Here is a 17,855-nt window from a genome sequence, read left to right as displayed (position 1 = left end):
GACAGAATCTTGACATATGTTCAATGTGATGGATCCAGTATTTTGGTATTTTATTATTGTTTTAATTTGCATTTCCTTATGTTCTGCTCAGATTGGACATATTTTTCAGATTGTTGACTTTTCAAGTTCCCTTATTATAAATTACATGTTCTGGTCCATAGCCTTTTTTTCCAATTGATAGCTGATCTTTTGATTGTGGAATTGTAGGAGTTTAAGAAAAATTTTTGCTTATTCATTCATTTTTTTTAAAGTGTTACAAATGTTTTCTCATAATCTATCATTTTTCAATTTGAATAATGATGTCTTTTGTCCACAGATGGTTTTACCTCTGGAAGGAGTTTGGCCTGGAAGGGTGCTGCCGCAGAGACCTGAGCTGAGACAGACCTTGGGTCCAGCCCGCTGCTCTGGTCCGTCTTGTCCTGATTCTCCAAGCTGAACCCAGAGCTCTCTGCCCCAGGGCATCCACAGAGCCTTCCTTTGGGCATGTTTGGAAATGGGCATGGCTTTATCTAATGGGATGAACCTGGCTAAAGCGATTAACAAGATGCCGTGTGGATCCCACTTTTAATCTGCCGTCTTCAGGCTGTGCCTTCTTGGCTGGCGAGGGAGCCGCGGAAACGACACGGAGGACTGGCCCCTTCTTGAGCTGTGATTACTGAGTTAACGGGGGTCCCAGGCTAGGGGGTCAACATGGGCAGCCCCCGGAGCAGCTCCCGGCAGCCTGGACTGTCTGCGCCCTTCCCGAGGCCCTGAGTCTACAGGCCCCAGGCTCATCAAGGCCACCACGGGCAGCTGCGCTGCGGGAGGCCGCCAGGGAGGCGCCCTGCAGGCATGGCGCTGCTGAAAGTCACATTTGACCAGAAGAAGCGGGTCAAGTTGGCCCAGGGGCTCTGGCTCATGAACTGGCTGTCCGTGCTGGCTGGCATCGTCATCTTCGGCCTTGGGCTGTTCCTGAAGATCGAGCTCCGGAAGAGGAGCGACGTGATGAATAACTCGGAGAGCCATTTTGTGCCCAACTCCCTGATAGGGATGGGGGTGCTGTCCTGTGTCTTCAACTCTCTGGCTGGCAAGATCTGCTATGACGCCCTGGACCCTGCCAAGTACGCCAAGTGGAAGCCCTGGCTGAAGCCGTACCTGACCGTCTGCGTCCTCTTCAACATCGTCCTCTTCCTGGTGGCCCTCTGCTGCTTCCTCGTGCGGGGCCCCCTGGAGAGCACCCTGGCCCACGGGCTCAAGAGCGGCATGAAGTACTACCGGGACACGGACACCCCGGGCCGCTGCTTCATGAAGAAGACCATCGACATGCTGCAGATCGAGTTCCGGTGCTGTGGCAACAACGGCTTCCGGGACTGGTTTGAGATTCAGTGGATCAGCAACCGCTACCTGGACTTTTCCTCCAAAGAAGTCAAAGAGTGAGTGGCCTCCAACCCCGGGGTCGGAGCTTTATGGGGGACGTGGAAACCCAGCGCCTTGTCCTCCCCTCTGGGTGGTCTCTGCACCATGCATTCCTGTGCATGGCAGGCTGTATTCGGACCATATGGAATTGCCGGTGCTCTAGCACGTTTGACCTATAAAGATGGCAACTTCATATAGTTCAACCTACTGTTTGGCTGTGGTGGGAGGAAGGTGTCCAGTTATCGAAGCTGCTGGGCTAGGAGTCCCCAGGGAGGAACACCCAGCCAGGAATGTGTGTTTGCTGCGCACAGTGGAAATGGGGCACTGGTAGAGCACATATACTGAGATGTTAATTGGCTAGCTTGTCTCATTCACTCAAAGTACGCGGATTCAGTCCTGGAAGCTTACATTTCCCAGCCAGTGCCTTTGTTTCCCAGGCTTTGGCACGAGCATCCATCTGCTCTCAAAGTGCTTGTCCTTGGGCGTGGTGGGAAGTCTAGGCGGCGGCTTTGGCTCTGTTGTTAATTAGCGGGCAGCTGTGGGCAGGTCACTTGCCCTCTGGACCCTCACTTGCCCATCTTTTATTTTTTTATTTTTTTTTAAATTTTTATTTATTGATTTTACAGAGAGGAGAGGAGAGAACAAGAAGTATCAAGTCATAGTTGCTTCACTTTAGTTGTTCATTGATTGCTTGTTGTATGTGCCTAGACCGGGCAAGCCCAGGGTTTTGAACCGGCAACCTCAGCATTCCAAGTCAATGCTTTATCCACCGTGCCACCACAGGTCAGGCTGCCCATCCTTTAAATAAAGACCCTGGAATAATCTTGGAGGTCATCTCTTAGTTCTGTCCAGAGCCTGGCATACAGCAGGCGCTCAGTAAATGTTTATTTCTTAAATCATAGTAGCACAACATAATTGTTTCTAAAGTATTCTTGGTATGTGTAAGTATGATGTCCTAGGTGGGAGATCGGGAGGTGATGGTGAGAGAGCGAATCTCCCCCTCTGAGCTAGAGCGTCAGTTGCCAGCACACCGCTCTCCCAGAAAGGGCACCGGCCCTGAGCCCCTTCCTCCGGTCCAGCTCGACTGGGTCCCTGGCTGAGCGAGAGGTTCAGTGTGAGTTTTCCTGTGGGTAAGGCTGGCGAGTCCAAGGGCACTCGCACGCAGGGTGCTGGGCACGCCAGCAGCAGGCTGTGGCTGCAGCCCGGGCACCACGGCCAGTGAATCCCGGGAGGCTGCACCTCAGACTGAAGGTCACTTCTGGGGTTTTATTTTCTCTGTGAGTGGGGATTACTGCTGCAAATCCCTCGTGGAGGAGAGACTGTAAACTGCTCTGCCCTCCCTAGGTGACAGGTCCGCAGGGACAGCACAAGGAGGCATGATCTATATAAGTTCCTGTGTGTGTGTGTGTGTGAGAGAGAGAGAGAGAGAGAGAAGGAAGAGGGACAAGCAGAATTCTGAGGGAAGGGGACAGGGGAGGGGGGTTGTTGATGGCAGAACCAGCCTTTGGGAGCTGATGAGGGGCTTTTCATCTTTTCCTGCCGTTTTCCTTGATTGTCTTCTGCACAGGGTCAGTCCTTGGGGAGCCTTTAAAATCTCTCTGTAATTCCCAAATCCCTTTTGTTCCAGTGAGGAGAAATTCTCCAGGCTGTTCCATTCCCAGTGGTCAGCAGAATCAATTTTTCAAGCAAACATTAAGCTCAATGCTTAATGTTGGTGTGAAATGATCCTAACTCCATTGATTTATAAAAAAAAAAATGTATCTGTCATGCAAAATATGGTGACATTAAGAGAAACAAAAACAGGAAAAAAAATTCCGTCAGATTCTCCTCCGCAACTAAACATGACTAGCTCTAATTATTTTGCATTTCATTCTAGTCTTGTTAACATTCAAGTCCACATATTAACATAGTGTAACCATGGTTATAAATACAATTGAGTACCCCATTTTGTAATGTGATAGTGTAACATTTACATAATGTTCAAAATGACAATTTTCCCCCAGCATTATTGAGATATGGTTGACAAATAACATTGCCTAAGTTTAAGGTGTACAGTGTTGGTTAGATACATTTATATATTGCAAATTGACAGCCACCATTTCCTTAGTGACACCTTTATGTCACACAATTATCATTTCTTTTTTGTAGCGAGGACATTTAAGATCTACTCTCTTTGCAACTTTCAAGTATATAACACAGTATTGTTAACTAGAGTCACTATGCTGTGCCTCAGGTCCCCAGAACTTGTTCATTTTATAACGGGATGTTTGTGCACTTTGACCAACAGCTTCCCTTTCCCCCAGCCCTGGTAACCACCATTCTAGTCTGTTTCTATGCCTTTGGGTTTTAAAAAATCTTTGCCTTAATTTGAGAGAGAGAGAGACAGAGAAGCATCAACTCATTCTTTTACCTAGTTGTTCCGTTTAGCTGTGCACTCATTGGTTCCTTCTCATATGTTTCCTGACCAGGATCAAACCAGCAACCTTGGTGTGCCAGGGCAACAGGACAATGCTTAATCCACGGAGGAACCTGCATTTGTGTTTTTTATTTTTATTTTTTAAAATTTATTTATTGATTTCAGTGAGAGAAGAAGGGGTACAGAGAGAGAGAGAGAGAGAGAGAGAGAAAGAGAGACAGAGAGGGAGAAAGAGAAAGAGAGAGAAACATTGAGCTGCTCCTATGTGTGTCCCAACAGGGGATGAAACCGGCAACCTCTGGGCTTTGGGACAATGCTCTACCCAGCCGAGCCCTCCGGCCAGGACACATGTTTGTGTTTTTTCAATTCCACATATAAGTGATTTCAAACAGTATTTGTCTAAAAGGATTATGCTTAATGGTTGCATAATATTCCACAGAACAAAGGAACACACTTAGGCAGGCATTTAGGTTACCCTTACTTATTTCTACTATAAACAACACTGAACGGGCGGACTTTGAGGCTTTTCCTAAGGGAAGGGGGCTCTCTCACTTCCCTTAGGCTAAATTTCCAGAACTGGAATTGTAGAACTAACATCCTTTCTCCCTTCCAAAACCTCCAATGATGTCACACCCTGTGCTGCCAAGGGCAGAGCCTGATAGGGTCACCTTGACAGAGAGAGAATCACATCATTTCCATAAACTTTTTGTGTGTGTGTGTTAGAGATAGATAGAGATGCAAAGGATCAACTTGTAGCTGTGTCACTTTATTCACTGATTGCTCTCTCATATGGTCTGCTCAACAGACCGAGTGACCCCTTGCTCAAGCCAGCCACCTTTGGGCTCAAGCTTGGGAGCCTGTGGTCAAGCCAGCGACCTTGGGGCCTCAAGTCTGGGACCTCAGTGTCCCAGGTCGATGTTCTATTCACTGCACCACCACCAGCCAGGCTTCAATTTTAAAAGATTTTACAAACTTTTAAATTAATGACCAGTGAACAATATCTGTGAATGAAATGAGGCTCCTTGAGGCTGAGTCCAGAAAGCTTCATGGGACAGGATTTGCCTGAGAACCAGCACTAGCTTACCTGCTGGTGACATGAACAAAGGAATGAATGAGAGAACTTGGAACGGCCCTTCCCCTTCTCCTCCGGGGACTCTTAACATTATTTTGTGTTCACATCTTGACTGCTTCATTTAGGAGGATTGTTATGTTTACCTGACAAAGCTGGCTCCCCAGGTAGAAAGTACATTTATTTTGGGGGGATGCCAAAGCACCAAGCAGTGGTGAGCATTTACTGTTATCTGGCTTTTCTCAGCATCATCCTGTGGACCAGAATTCGGAGACAACAGAGGCAAAGAGAAGTGGGGGCTGGGGTGGTGGAGCAGGAGGGCAAGGGGCGGAGCAAAAGCCCTGACCCTGAGGACGCTGGGAGATGATCCCAGAAGCAGTGAGCTGCTCAGGGGGTGGGAAGTCTGGAAAAAAGTGCGTGGGGCCCTCCCGCGACACCGGTGCTAGGCATGGGCAGTGTCTGGCGCCCGGGATTCCTGGTCGTTTCTGCAGGCTCTGCCCCGAGCACCTGTCCCCGCTCAGAGCAGTGTCCACCTCACTGGACTGGGCTAGAGAAAGCTGAGGGCCTCTCCCTCCAGCATGTCCAGTCCAGCTTCCAGGAGGGGCTGGGTTCCCACGAGGAGGGGTTCCCCCGGGTTCCCCCTTATTCCTCCCTCTCTGCCCCATGGAGCTCAGGCCTCAGCACACTGCGGGGCGGGGGTTGGATGGTGTTGGGAGGTTCCTCATGGGAATCTTTAAGACCAAGGACTGTTTCCTAAAGGCTCCTGATCTAACCAATGAGACCAGGTAGGAACAATTAGAGATTTTTACAAGACTTTGCAAGCTCTTTGGGCCTCCTGTCCCAGGCGAGTAGCCTTGTGCTGCATTTCCCTCCAGCCTGACCATCCCTGTGTTGCCAGGTAGTTTGAGAGCGAAAAATGTTCTCATTTATTCTGTACAAAACCCCTCCTGGTGTGTGTGTGTGTGTGTGTGTGTGTGTGTGTGTAATCTTTAAAGGTGTTATCTGTCTTATAGATGAGAAATCTAAGCCTCAGAGAGGTTAAGTGACATGCCTAGAACCTCACAGCAGGAAGGGGTGGGTAGAATTTTTTTTTTTTTAAACAGCTTTATGAAGATATAATTCACATAACATATAACTCACCCATTTAAAGTGGGCAACTGGCCTGACCTGTGGTGGAACAGTGGATAAAGTGTCGACCTAGAACACTGAGGTTGCCAGTTCAAACTCTGGGCTTGTCTGGTCAAGGCTCATAGGGGAGTTGAAGCTTCCTGCTCCTCCCCCTTTTCTCTCTCTCTCTTTCTCTACCTCCCTATGAAATGAATAAAAATAAAATCTTTAAAGTGGGCAGCTAAACCCTGGCTGGATAGCTCAGTTTATTTGAGCATTGGCCCCAGACAGGGTTGCCAGGTAGATCTCAGTTGGGGTGCATGTGGAAGTCTGTCTATTCCCTTCTTCTCACTTAAAAAAACAACAAACTATTAATACGGCACTTGCTGTGTACCAGGGGCTCTACGTGTATTATCCCACTTAATCTCCACCACAGCCCTGGCAGGTCCATGAGAAAACTGAAGCTCACAGAGGCGGCGTTGCTGAGATCCCACAGGTGGGGCACACCTAGCATTGTGCTGGGGACTAATTCATTAACAGTTACACCCCTGCCTCCCTCCTCTCCCCTGCCGTGCTCATTTCCATATGGCCTTCCTATTGGTTTATTGATTCACTGACTAAATTATGTTGGTTTTCCCAGGAAAACTTGGATGTGATTTTCCCCGAGTCGTGTGTGGAGTGGCCACGGGAGAGTGGGCTAGGACACAGGCTGTATCTTAACCAAGACTCGTACAGCCCGGGTGAGCCCTGAGCAGGGATTTGCAGCCTGGGAAACACTCTGATATAAATAGCCAGCTCTCTACCTAAGAAGCAATCTTTGCCTGGCTTTGTCTTAAGAGGGTGAGTGGGACCTTAATCTGGGTTTGGAGCCAGGGCAGGCACTGAGTAAACAAGACAATGCTTCTGGGAGGGGGCTAGTTCTAGATGTGTGACCCCAATAGATCCCAGACTGGAGGCCCAGGGAAGCCCCCGCCTCCAAGCCAGGCCTTCCTCTCCCATACTGACCTGGGCTTTCCTGAAGGAGTTCCCGGTCTGAAGGAGGAGGACACGGCCCCATCCTTGGGGAGCCCAGTCTAAGGGGGACACGCCCTATCCTCGGGGAGCCCCAGTCTGAGGGGGACATGGCCCTGCCCTCCCTGTAGAGACTGGTAGGGTGGCTTCTCCACTGGGGGTCAGCAAGGTGAGGAGGGCAGCGGGCAGAGGCCAGTCTGCAGACAAGGCAGCTCAGGGCCCCACAGGCCTCAGCCCACAGAGCTGCAGGCCTGGCCCTCGCCTCACTCACACGAGGCAGGTGTGTGGACTCACCCAGCTCAGGGCCCCACAGGCCTCAGCCCACAGAGCTGCAGGCCTGGCCCTCGCCTCACTCACACGAGGCAGGTGTGTGGGCTCACCCAGCTCAGAGACCCCTGGAGATGAGTAAGGAGAGATGACAGTGGACAGGAAAGGGCTGCGGGGACAGGGAACAGGGGAGGGACTCACCTGTCCTAGAAAGTTTAACTAGAAAAGCCAGCAGGCAGGAAGGATCTGAGACACGGAGGAAACTGAAGCGAGGAGGCCAGCCGCAGAGGGCTGGGCCTCTACTTCCCGCGTGGCTCTGAGGGAGGCCCTGCTGGCCTTGCTTTGGGCTCACTGCCTCCTCGCAGAACCACGTGAGGGCAAGGGCCGGGGAGATGGCCTGGAGGTGGCCTCCATGGGGAGCAGCCAACGTTCTGGAAGGCCTGGGTCAAGTGCACTTAACCCTCCCCACAGCCTCTGAGGGGGGTGCGGTTCCCACCTCACACTGGTCCCAAGAGATGAGTCGAATGCAGATCACAAGTGGGAGATCTGCTCGCAAAGGCTGATTGGGGACCAGAAACCTGGCGGTCTTTTTCCATGGGGACATTGGGGATGGCCCAGGTAGGATATGGTGCTGGTGGGAGCGGGCTCGAGGGACAGCCCGCGGGCCGAGAAGAGGGGTGAACAGCACTCCAGTGTCGACCCCCCTGGTCCCGCCCATTGTGGGGGCTGGTCCCGGGGTGGGCGGCTCCTGTCCGCGCAGTGTGTGGGGCTGCTGGCCTCTGGACCGGTGTCTGCCCTCCCTGCAGCCAGCGGGGCTGGACTGAGCGCTGCAGCAGCAGCTGCTTTTGCCGGCTGACAGATGGCTAACAGTCCCACCCAGCTGGTGGTGAGCCTCGTTTCAGGAGGCTCTCGCAGCTTCTTCGGTTGGCAGAGCCCTTGCCACCCACTCAAAAGTGTCTTTCCCTAGCAATGCAGTGTTTGACATTGTCACAGCCACTCCCTGAGGGCACAGAGTGAGTGAAGGCTCTTGCTCTAAGCCCCGCCCACAAGCCCAAGCTGACTGCTCACTATGGAGCAGGCTTGCTCTAAGCCCCACCCATGGGCCCACGTTCACTGCTCACTCGCAGAGGTCCCCAAACTTTTTACACAGGGGGCCAGTTCACTGTCCCTCAGACCGTTGGAGGGCTGCCACATACAGTGCTCCTCTCACTGACCACCAATGAAAGAGGTGCCCCTTCCGGGAGTGCGGCGGGGGGCCGGATAAATGGCCTCAGGGGGCCACATGCGGCCTGCGGGCCGTAGTTTGGGGACGCCTGATAGCCCTACCCACCCCACCCATGAGTGGACGCTCACTGCTCATTTACTATGTAGCAGGCACTCTCTGAAGCCTTTCACGTGTGTCCTTTCATGTGATCCTGATGTCAACTCTATCTTACAGATGAGACAGCTAAGGTCTGGAGAGGTTAGGAAACTTGTCCTGCTCTTGTCACCTGAACCACCTGTGCAACCAAAGCCACCTGTTCCTTGGGCAGGGGTTCCTGTCCATGAATTAGAGGTCAGTGTAGAAATATGGTCGCCATTACCCAGGCAAAGACTGTTCTGGAATCAAGGGGCCACATTGTATACAGCTTTCCTAAAGTCGTAATCATATTGAACAGCAAAGGGCAGTTCACCAAAAAGGAATCACAAATGGATCTTTTTTATAGTCTCGAGTTTTTTCAAGTAAAAATATGAAATGCTTCATGAATGTGTTTCATACCTGTGTGCACAGGCCAGGCTAATCTCTGTATGATTCCAGTTTTAGTATATGTGCTCCCAAGTGAGCACCGCAGATGGGTCTTAAACATATTGAAGGATACTCACCTTCACCCAGAATAAGAAACTGGACATTAAAACAATCCCGAGATACTATTTTTCATGGGTCAGCTTTCATTTCTCTATCATTTATCAAACCTGTGTGGGTTTGGCTGTGGGGGACAGGCTCTCTCATGCGTGGCTGGTGGGTTGTGATTGCAAAGTCCTGAAGAGAAATCCAGAAGGGGGCCTGACCCGTGGTGGCACAGTGCATAGAGCGTCAAACTGAAGCACCAAGGTCACTGATTCGAAACCCAAGGTTGTGGTTCAATTCTGTGGTTTGAGCCCAAGGTCACTGGCTTAAGCCCGGGGTTGCCAGCTCAAGCCCAGGGTTGCCAGCTCAAGCCCAGGGTTGCTGACCTGAGCCCCAGTCAAGGCATGTATGAGAAGCAATCAACAGATGCACAACTAAAGTGGAGCAATGAGTTGATGCTTCCCCTCTAAAAGAAAAAAAAATCCAGAAGGGGTCTGGTGTGATTACAGATGGACCCCACCCTCTGAGGCATGAATGCCTCCTCTAGGAATTTACCTATAGATAGTCACAATATGCAAGATGACCCACGTCCACATTTGTATTAACAGAAGACTTGGAAACCACAAATGCCCATCACGGGGAACTGCACAGTACCCCATGAACCGTCTGCACAGTGGGGACAGCATGCAGCTCACTGAAAACTTGAGAAGACTCCCATTGACAGATAGATATAATATATCTCTAAGACACTGTTACGGGAAAAAAGAACAGTTCAAGACAGTATGTATATAATGCTGCTACGTGGGTTAAAATAAAAAAGAAAACCAGAAAGAGTAAAAGCATTTGCCTGTCTCTGTGAAGGCTCTCTGGAAGGGCAACCTGGCCATAGTATGGGGACCAGAGCCCAGGAACAAGTATAAGGGGGAGACTTTTATTGTATTAAGGAGATTTCAGCCATGGCTGGAGAGCTCTGTTAGTCAGTGTTGTCCTAATACGCAAAGGTTTCCAGTTTGATCCCCGGTCAGGGCACATACAGAAACAGATCGATATTTCTGTCTCTCCCTCTCTCTCTTCCTTTCTAAAATCAATCAATAGTCCTGGCCAGGTAGCTCAATTGGTTAGAGCATTATCCCAATACATCAAGGTTGTGGGTTTGATTCCCTGATCAGGGCATATACAAGAATCAACCAATGAATGCATAAGTAATTGGAGTAAAAATGGACGTTTCTCTCTCTAAAGTAAATTTTAAAAATTTAAAATCAATATATATATATTTTTTTATTGAGAGGTGGGGAGGCAGAGAGACAGACACTTGCATGTACCCCAACCAGGATCTACACAGCAAGCACTCCACCGAGCCATGCTCTGCCCATCTGGGGACGCTGCTGCATTGCTTGGCAACTGAGCTATTTTAGTGCCTGAGGCGAGGCCATGGAGCCATCCTCAGTGCCCGGGGCCAACTTGCTTGAACCAATTAAGCCATGGCTATGGGAGGAGAAGAGAGAGAAAGAAGGAGGATGGGGAGGGGAGGAGAAGCAGATAGTTGCTTCTCCTGTGTACCCTGACAGGGATATCCACACGCTGGGCCAACGCTCTACCACTGAACCAACTGGCCAGGGCCTAATAAATTTTTAAAAATGATTTTATTTAGAAGCTAAACATAAATATCTTTTTTAAAGAGTATAATTATTTCAATGAACATTGTTGAAAATGACTTCTATTTAAAATAATTACAGGCATTCCTTTCTTGTAAAGAAAGCTCTGTTGTTACATGGAATGCATTGTTCATGTGCAATTTAAAAAAATCATTTAACTCAAGATAACATGCACACAGTATGCAAATCTTAAGTGTGTAGCTTGACAGATTTTGACACAAAGACCTACCATATTTCCCCAAGTATAAGGTGTTCCCGTGTATAAGATGCACCTTAATTTTGGGGCTGGAAATTTGGGAAGAAATGTATTACATAAAGTTATTGAACTCAAGTTTTATTCATCATAAAATTCATACAACTCCTTATCACTGTCAAAACTCCCATCCATGAGCTTGTCCTCATCTGTGTCTGATGATGAATTGCTGTCTTCAACAATGGGTGCAAAAACAAGCACAGAAAAGCAGGAAATGCAAGTAAAAAAATGACAACCACTGTATAAAATGCACCCAGTTTATAGACCCCAAATTTTTCGAAAAAAGGTGCATCATATATATGGGGAAATACAGTAGGTAGCGTTGCTCAGGTAAGATCGAACATACCCAGCCCACCTAATGGGGAGGGGAGACCTTACTGTAGAGATGTCTCCTCCTTTTGAATTCTGAACCCACATGAACATATAGTGTGCTCTAACCAAATATATGTAGTAAATAAAGAAACGTGGGCTGCATCCTTCAAGTGGGTAAGTTGTGTCCACACCGTGGGACAGAGCTCATGTGGTTGGTGAGCAAACGGAGAGCAAGGACTGTGTCTGTCTTGAACTTCATCTCCTGCACGGACCCTAGAAACATCTCCTGAGCAGAACTGATCCGGCCAGAGGGGCTCCTAACCCCCAGTTACCCGAGAGGGGGAGATGAAGTCAGAGAGGGGCTGGGGCTACAGTCTGACGGTCGGAATACCAGGCAGAGCCTGTGCCATGGTCACTGCCCGTTTGTTGCTTACCAGGCTGCATGGTTCTAAGGAACTGCTGCATGCCAGGGAAGACGGATAACCTCTATATTCCCTAGTTACTTGCTGCTTGGATTATTATCGATCTCAACCCTCTAGAATGGAAGCTCCAGGAAGGCAGGGGCACTGGCTCTCTAGAGCCACTGCTCCATCTTCAGCACCTAGAACAGTGGGTGGCACAGAGTCGGTGCCCAGCAAATATTACTGAGAGTGAATGAATGAATGAATGAATGAATGTTGTGGGTGGGGGACGGGCGGAACTGGGGCCTGGTGAAGCGCCCGGAAAGCTGCTCTCAAGCTGTCCGTCTCTCCTCCAGCCGCATCAAGAGCAACGTGGACGGCCGCTACCTGGTGGACGGCGTCCCCTTCAGCTGCTGCAACCCCAACTCACCGCGGCCCTGCATTCAGTACCAGCTCACCAACAACTCGGCGCACTACAGCTACGACCACCAGACGGAGGAGCTGAACCTGTGGGCGCGGGGCTGCCGGGCTGCCCTGCTGAGCTACTACAGCAGCCTCATGAACTCCATGGGCGCCGTCACGCTCCTCGTCTGGCTCTTCGAGGTAGCCTCCTGGCCCGGGGTGGGGGTCGGGGGAGGGGCATTCGCCCCACTTGGGTGTGAAGGGGTGCAGCTGGGCCCACAGCTCATGTCTCCCTCTTCGGAGCCAGCCCTCTGCCTGGCTCTGGGTCAGGAAGACCGAGGCTTGAACCCCAGTACCTCCATTTTCTGTTTCTGTCCTATCACCTAAAAAAGTTACTGAAGTGAAATTTATTAAGATTTATTGGTTTTTAGAGAGATGAGAGGGAGAGAAAGAGAGAGAGAGAGAGAGAGAGAGAGAAAGGGGAAGAACAACTACCAGTTGCTTCTCATATGTGCCTTGACCGAGCAAGCCCAGGGCCTCAAACTGGCAATCTCTGCATTCCAGGTCAATGCTTTATCCACTGTGCTGAGGTGAAATTCATAGGATGTAAAATTAACCATTATAAGTGAACAATTCAGTGGCATCTTAGTACACTCGCAATGTTGTGCAACCACCACCTCTGTCCACTCCCCAAACACTCCCATCACCCCCCAAGGCAAACCTCACACCCACTCAGCAGTAGTCACTTCTCATTCCCCCACCCACCCGCAGCCTCCAAGCCTTGGTCTGTCCCTGTGGAGGACCTGTCCTGGGCAATGCACATAAACAGAGTCACACACGGGGTGACCTTCTGTGTCTGGCTGCTTTCAGCCTGAATGTTTTGGAGGTTCCTTGGATGCCACCCCTTTTTGATCTGAGGTCCTGGAAAGTTAACCTGTTACACAGGGGCTGACAGCACTTAGCTTGGGACCATCGGGAGGAGACAGGAGGGAATAGGTATGGGTGGACATTCAGTAAATGGGAGCTATTTGAATTTGTGCTTCTCTCGAGATGTCGGTTGCCATTTACCTGTTATTCTCATTATTTGTGGCTTCATTTTATGTCAGCTGTAAAGCTGAATTCCTCTCTGCAGCTACAGGGCTTGGTATGCAGCAAGCCCTCACTGAAGGCTGAATTTGTTTACTGCGGAGATGTGGCCAACCTACCTTGCTCTGGGCGCTGTCCAGGGTGCTGAACTAGAGCGCGTGAGTGGCAGATCAAGGTGGCACAGAGGGTGACAGGCAGAAAATCCAGACTCCAAATTCCAAGTGTACTAAATCAAAAACATTAGATAGGAAACTTCCCATCAAATAAGATTCACTGAAAGGTTCCTTTAAGTATGTCTTACTGCTATGAAAATTCTCATGGAGCTGTGCCCATGGCTGAGTTACCCCTTTTCCTTTACAGAAAGATATTATTTATTGATCGTACAGAGAGTGGGGGTAGGAGTGAGAAGTATCAACTCATAGTTGCTTCTCTTTAGTTGTTCAGTGATTGTATGTTGTATGTGCCTTGACCAGGCAAGCCTAGGGTTTGGAGCCGGTGACCTCAGCATTTCAGGTCAATGCTTTATCTACTCTGCTATCACAGGCCAGGCAAGACACTCCACTTCTAACTCACCACATCACACTAGAGGGACTGTACTCCTGGGGGTGGGGTGGGGAAGGAAGACTTCTTTTAATGTTGAATTCAAACATATTCATCAAGATTTATTAGCCACTGACTCCTTGAGGGACTCTTGGGAATGAGCGGGTGGATTCAGGACAGAAGCTTACTGCTAGAAGGTGGAGGTCCACTGCCTGCCTCATAGCGTGTCCACCATCACAGGAATCTGGGTACTGCGTGCGATGAGAACCAGCTCACTGTGAACAGGGAGCCTGAATGCCCTGAACTTTCCCTCGAGGCCTTTAGTGGGCAGAGCCATGATGGGCATGAGGGTGGCTGGGTTAAGATAGGACCCATTCCTGCGCCTTGCCCACCCAGCCTTCACGACCCGTTAGGAGAGAACACCTGACTCATGAACCTAAGAGAGAACCACTACTAAGGCAAAGCTCATAGTGCAGCAGTGGGCCTCCTTCAGGAAAGTGGGAGGGGTCATCGTGGGTGCATGCACACCAGGAGGACTTCCAGAAGTTTTTCACTGTTAAAAATATAAAACTTGCCTGACCTGTGGTGGCGCAGTGGGTAAAGCGTCAACCTGGAAATGCTGAGGTTGCCGGTTCAAAGCCCTGGGCTTGCCTGGTCAAGGTACATATGGGAGTTGATGCTTCCAGCTCCTCCCCCCTTCTCTCTCTCTGTCTCTCCTCTCTAAAAATGAATAAATAAAAAAAAAATTAAAAAAAATAAAACTTTTAATTGACAATAACAAAAACCTAAAACTCTATTAGTTATTATCATCTACTACTGTAATTATAAAATGCCCCAGAGCGTCCATTCAGATGTTTACTGAGGCCTTACCACCAGCCAGTTCTGGTTTAGGGGCCAGGACAGTGGGGGGAAAACAGACCCCTGCTCTCAGGGGGCGGACTTTTCCATCAGCAGTCCTACTCCTCAGTCTGCTATACCCTAAAAGAGGTATAAAAGACTAAATCAGGACTTTGTGTAGAGACAAGTGGTCAACACATCCGTTATTAGCCAACTGAAACAATACTTACCATGCAGATTAATAACTGATTAAAGCTGACACTTCTATTCATCCTCACTGTGCCACGTGCCACAAATACTGAAGTGTCACACGCACATGTGAGGCAGGCGACACGTCATCTGAAAACCTGCAAACCAGATGAGTAAACTGAGGTTTCTTCATCATGTGATTGGCCAAGTGCCAGAGCCGGGCTCGGAACCCAGGCTGGCATTCTGGCACCAGAGTCTGGCCCAGTGACTGCTAGTGAACAAATCCAAACCAATCACCCACTCACCCCACACTCCTGAAATGACAAGAGGGGAAAGCACATAGCACGCTGTTTGCAAAAATGTCACTTTTTAATTCCTTCCAGGAAAGAGTTATTGAATATCCAATCTGTGCCAAGTAACGTGCTAGGAACTGGGTGGGTGGGCGGGGAGCATAGGGAGAAGGAACCCGGCCCAGTGCCCCCAGGACAGGAGAGACTCCAGATGAGGAGGAGGGACAATGAGGAGCAGGGGCACGCACTGAGGGCTGAGGCTGAAGTAACAGGTCAGTGTGGACAGGAACAATGATGTAGGCACAGACAACAGCAAGCGGTACAGACTGGGGAAGAGAAAGGCTGGGGTGCGCTGGGACCTCAAGAAGTGGCCAGAAAGGGCACGAGGGTAAGATGAGGCTGGATGGGGGCAGCTCTTGAGTGCCCCGGCCCGGCTGGGTGGGCAGGCCCTCCCCGACCAGACTCACCAGAGCCTGCCTCATTAGAAGGGCCCCAGCCATGAACAGGCTAGTGGCTCCCATGGTTTCCTGGGGACCCCAACCCCCAGCTCCCTCTCCCAGATCTCTTCTAAGTCTCCTCTCCCCGCACCAGGCGGCCATCACAGTTGGGCTGCGCTACCTCCACACGGCACTGGAAAGCCTGTCCAACGCGGAAGACCCCGAGGGTGCGAGCGAGGGCTGGCTGCTGGAGCAGAGCGTGGCAGAGACCTGGCGGGCCTTCCTGGAGAGCTTCAAACGGCTGGGCAAGGGCAGTCAGGTGGAGGCTGCGGGCGCGGACGCGGGCCCGGCCCCAGAGGCTGGCTGATGGCCCCGGGCTCCCCTCCCCTCCTGAACACTGCCTAGTGGACTCCAAGAAATGCGGATACCCCCCCTGTCCAATCTGAGTCCCCCAAGGAGGGCGGCCCTCTTACACTCTCCTTGATGGTGGGACTTGAAGGTTCAGGGTCCCTAAAAGCATTTGCAAACATTTGTTGAATGACTGAACCCAAGTGTGAGTGAATGAGCCCCCCCCCCTCACTGCTCTAGGATGTGCCCTCAGGGTGGCCTCAGAGAGTCTCGCAGCGATGAGCATGCCCATGACCTCAGACCCCCAAATTCATCTCCACCCCCAGGCTACTGGCCACACCTGAGGCTGCTTCCCTTTGATGAGCTGGCCATTCGTTATGAGCTCCAAGCTGCTTCTCTCTATATCCAAAGTGTCACTAGGTACAGAAGCACAGGAGTCTAAAAAACTGTACTGGCTATGTTGCTATTTTTTTTTTTTAATGCCAAGATTGACAGGTCAGCCCTTTCATTTGTTTAATGGCAGAAGTGGGAGACAGTCCCACTTTTCTAAGAGTAAGGGACTCTCTAAAGCAGTGAGGGCTCAAAAGGGGAATTCTTCAATCTTGGGGCAGGAGAACTTAAAGACGGGATCTCCCCACCTCCAAAAACACAATTCAAAGCCTGCTTTTGTGGCTCATTCACGTGTCCTCACTTAGCCAGGAGTGAGCCACGGGTTGAGGAAGTCAAGTTGTTGGCATGTTCCAGCATATTCCACCCCGGAAGGTATGGGTGACCTCCCCTGGCTTGTCCGTGGGAGCACTGGGTTAGATGGCTGCCCTCTGCCAGAGGAGCAACATCAGACAGGAGTCCACCCTCTGGAGAGCAGGCCTCAGCTCTTGGTGGGCCCAGGGATGCCCGCACAGGTGGCCATGGCGGCCCATGGACCATACCACTTGTCTACAGTGGAGGACAGACTTCTCTGGGAGCCTCCCGTTTCTATCCCCAGAAATCCACCCTTCAAAGCACTACTACTGCAATGCCTCTGCATTAAAGCAGATTCTTTGAGACAGCCCATCTTCCTGAGCTAGCAACTGCAACACAAGTTTTCAGTTCCTTCGGGGAAAAAGAGAGAAAGGAAGCTTTTCTAGTTGGAAGGAGAGCCTGATCTCATTGCCGTCCTGAGTGTTCAGCGTGGAGAAAATAAGACTTTCGGTGCTACCTGGGGTTCGCTCCGGGGCTCCAATTCTCCCAGGCATAAGACTGAGCAAAGGTGTTTGGACCCTGTCAGACTCTGGCCCCAGGTTTGATTTGACTTCTGAGTCTCCTTGAAACCAAGGAGTGATCCACACTGAAAATGCTGAGGGAGGCGGCCACTCCGGAGGGACCCGAACCCTCTGCCCTCAGGAGTGTTGAGAACCATCTTGAAAATGCTGCTCTAGGCCAGATGTGTAATGATGCTGTTAACAGCTGTACAGTAGACATTAAAAACTATATTGTATGAAAACTACTTTTGTGTATTATATGAAAATGCCTGTCTTAGCCTGTTCAAAAGAATGTACACAGACCTCCAACTCTACCTAGTCTTTTTTTAACAAAAGCAAGCCTACACTAAAAGGAAGCATTGTTAACGACCAGGGCAGCTGTTTCAACAGCATGGGAGTCACCTCTCCCTCTTGCTCTCTCTTTCCTGCAAGAACAGTGACTATCAGGTTATCCAAATAATCACAACATTTTGCTAGTCTGGACCACAGCTGAATTTATGTAATATTTTAATATGTGGTATCTCAATTTAGTGATTTAAGTAAAAATTCCAAAGCACCTTTTTTTGTGCTCTGGTCAATACCTATTTCCTCAAACAGGGAAATGAGTCTCGACGGGGCCAGGTTATAGGGCAGAGGTAAGAAACTTCAGTATCTGGCCCTGGCTGGTTGGCTCAGTGGTAGAGCGTTGGCCTGGCGTGCAGGAGTCCCGGGTTCGATTCCCGACCAGGGCACACAGGAGAAGCGCCCATCTGCTTCACCCCTCCCCCTCTC

The 17,855-nt window shown here is 50.2% G+C and overlaps 2 protein-coding genes and 1 non-coding gene across 3 annotated transcripts in view; 1 reads left to right on the top strand and 2 right to left on the bottom strand.

Moving 5' to 3' along the window:
- BICRAL (BICRA like chromatin remodeling complex associated protein) overlaps window positions 1-17,855 on the bottom strand; it is a 215,157-nt gene that overhangs the window by 137,717 nt on the left and 59,585 nt on the right. The gene's annotated exons all lie outside the window — the stretch shown is intronic.
- PRPH2 (peripherin 2) lies at window positions 575-17,329 on the top strand. Its single transcript, XM_066248592.1, has 3 exons — window positions 575-1,412; window positions 12,071-12,317; window positions 15,650-17,329. Exons 1-3 carry the CDS (start codon window positions 832-834, stop codon window positions 15,860-15,862), a joined length of 1,041 nt encoding a protein of 346 aa, XP_066104689.1. The 5' UTR covers window positions 575-831; the 3' UTR covers window positions 15,863-17,329.
- On the bottom strand, window positions 8,990-9,092 carry LOC136321720 (U6 spliceosomal RNA). The gene has a single exon (XR_010728842.1). It is a non-coding gene; the product is annotated as a U6 spliceosomal RNA (small nuclear RNA).

Source organism: Saccopteryx bilineata, chromosome 1 (assembly GCF_036850765.1).
Source record: "Saccopteryx bilineata isolate mSacBil1 chromosome 1, mSacBil1_pri_phased_curated, whole genome shotgun sequence".
Lineage (NCBI taxonomy): Eukaryota > Metazoa > Chordata > Mammalia > Chiroptera > Emballonuridae > Saccopteryx > Saccopteryx bilineata.
This window is presented reverse-complemented; position numbering and strand designations above follow the sequence as displayed.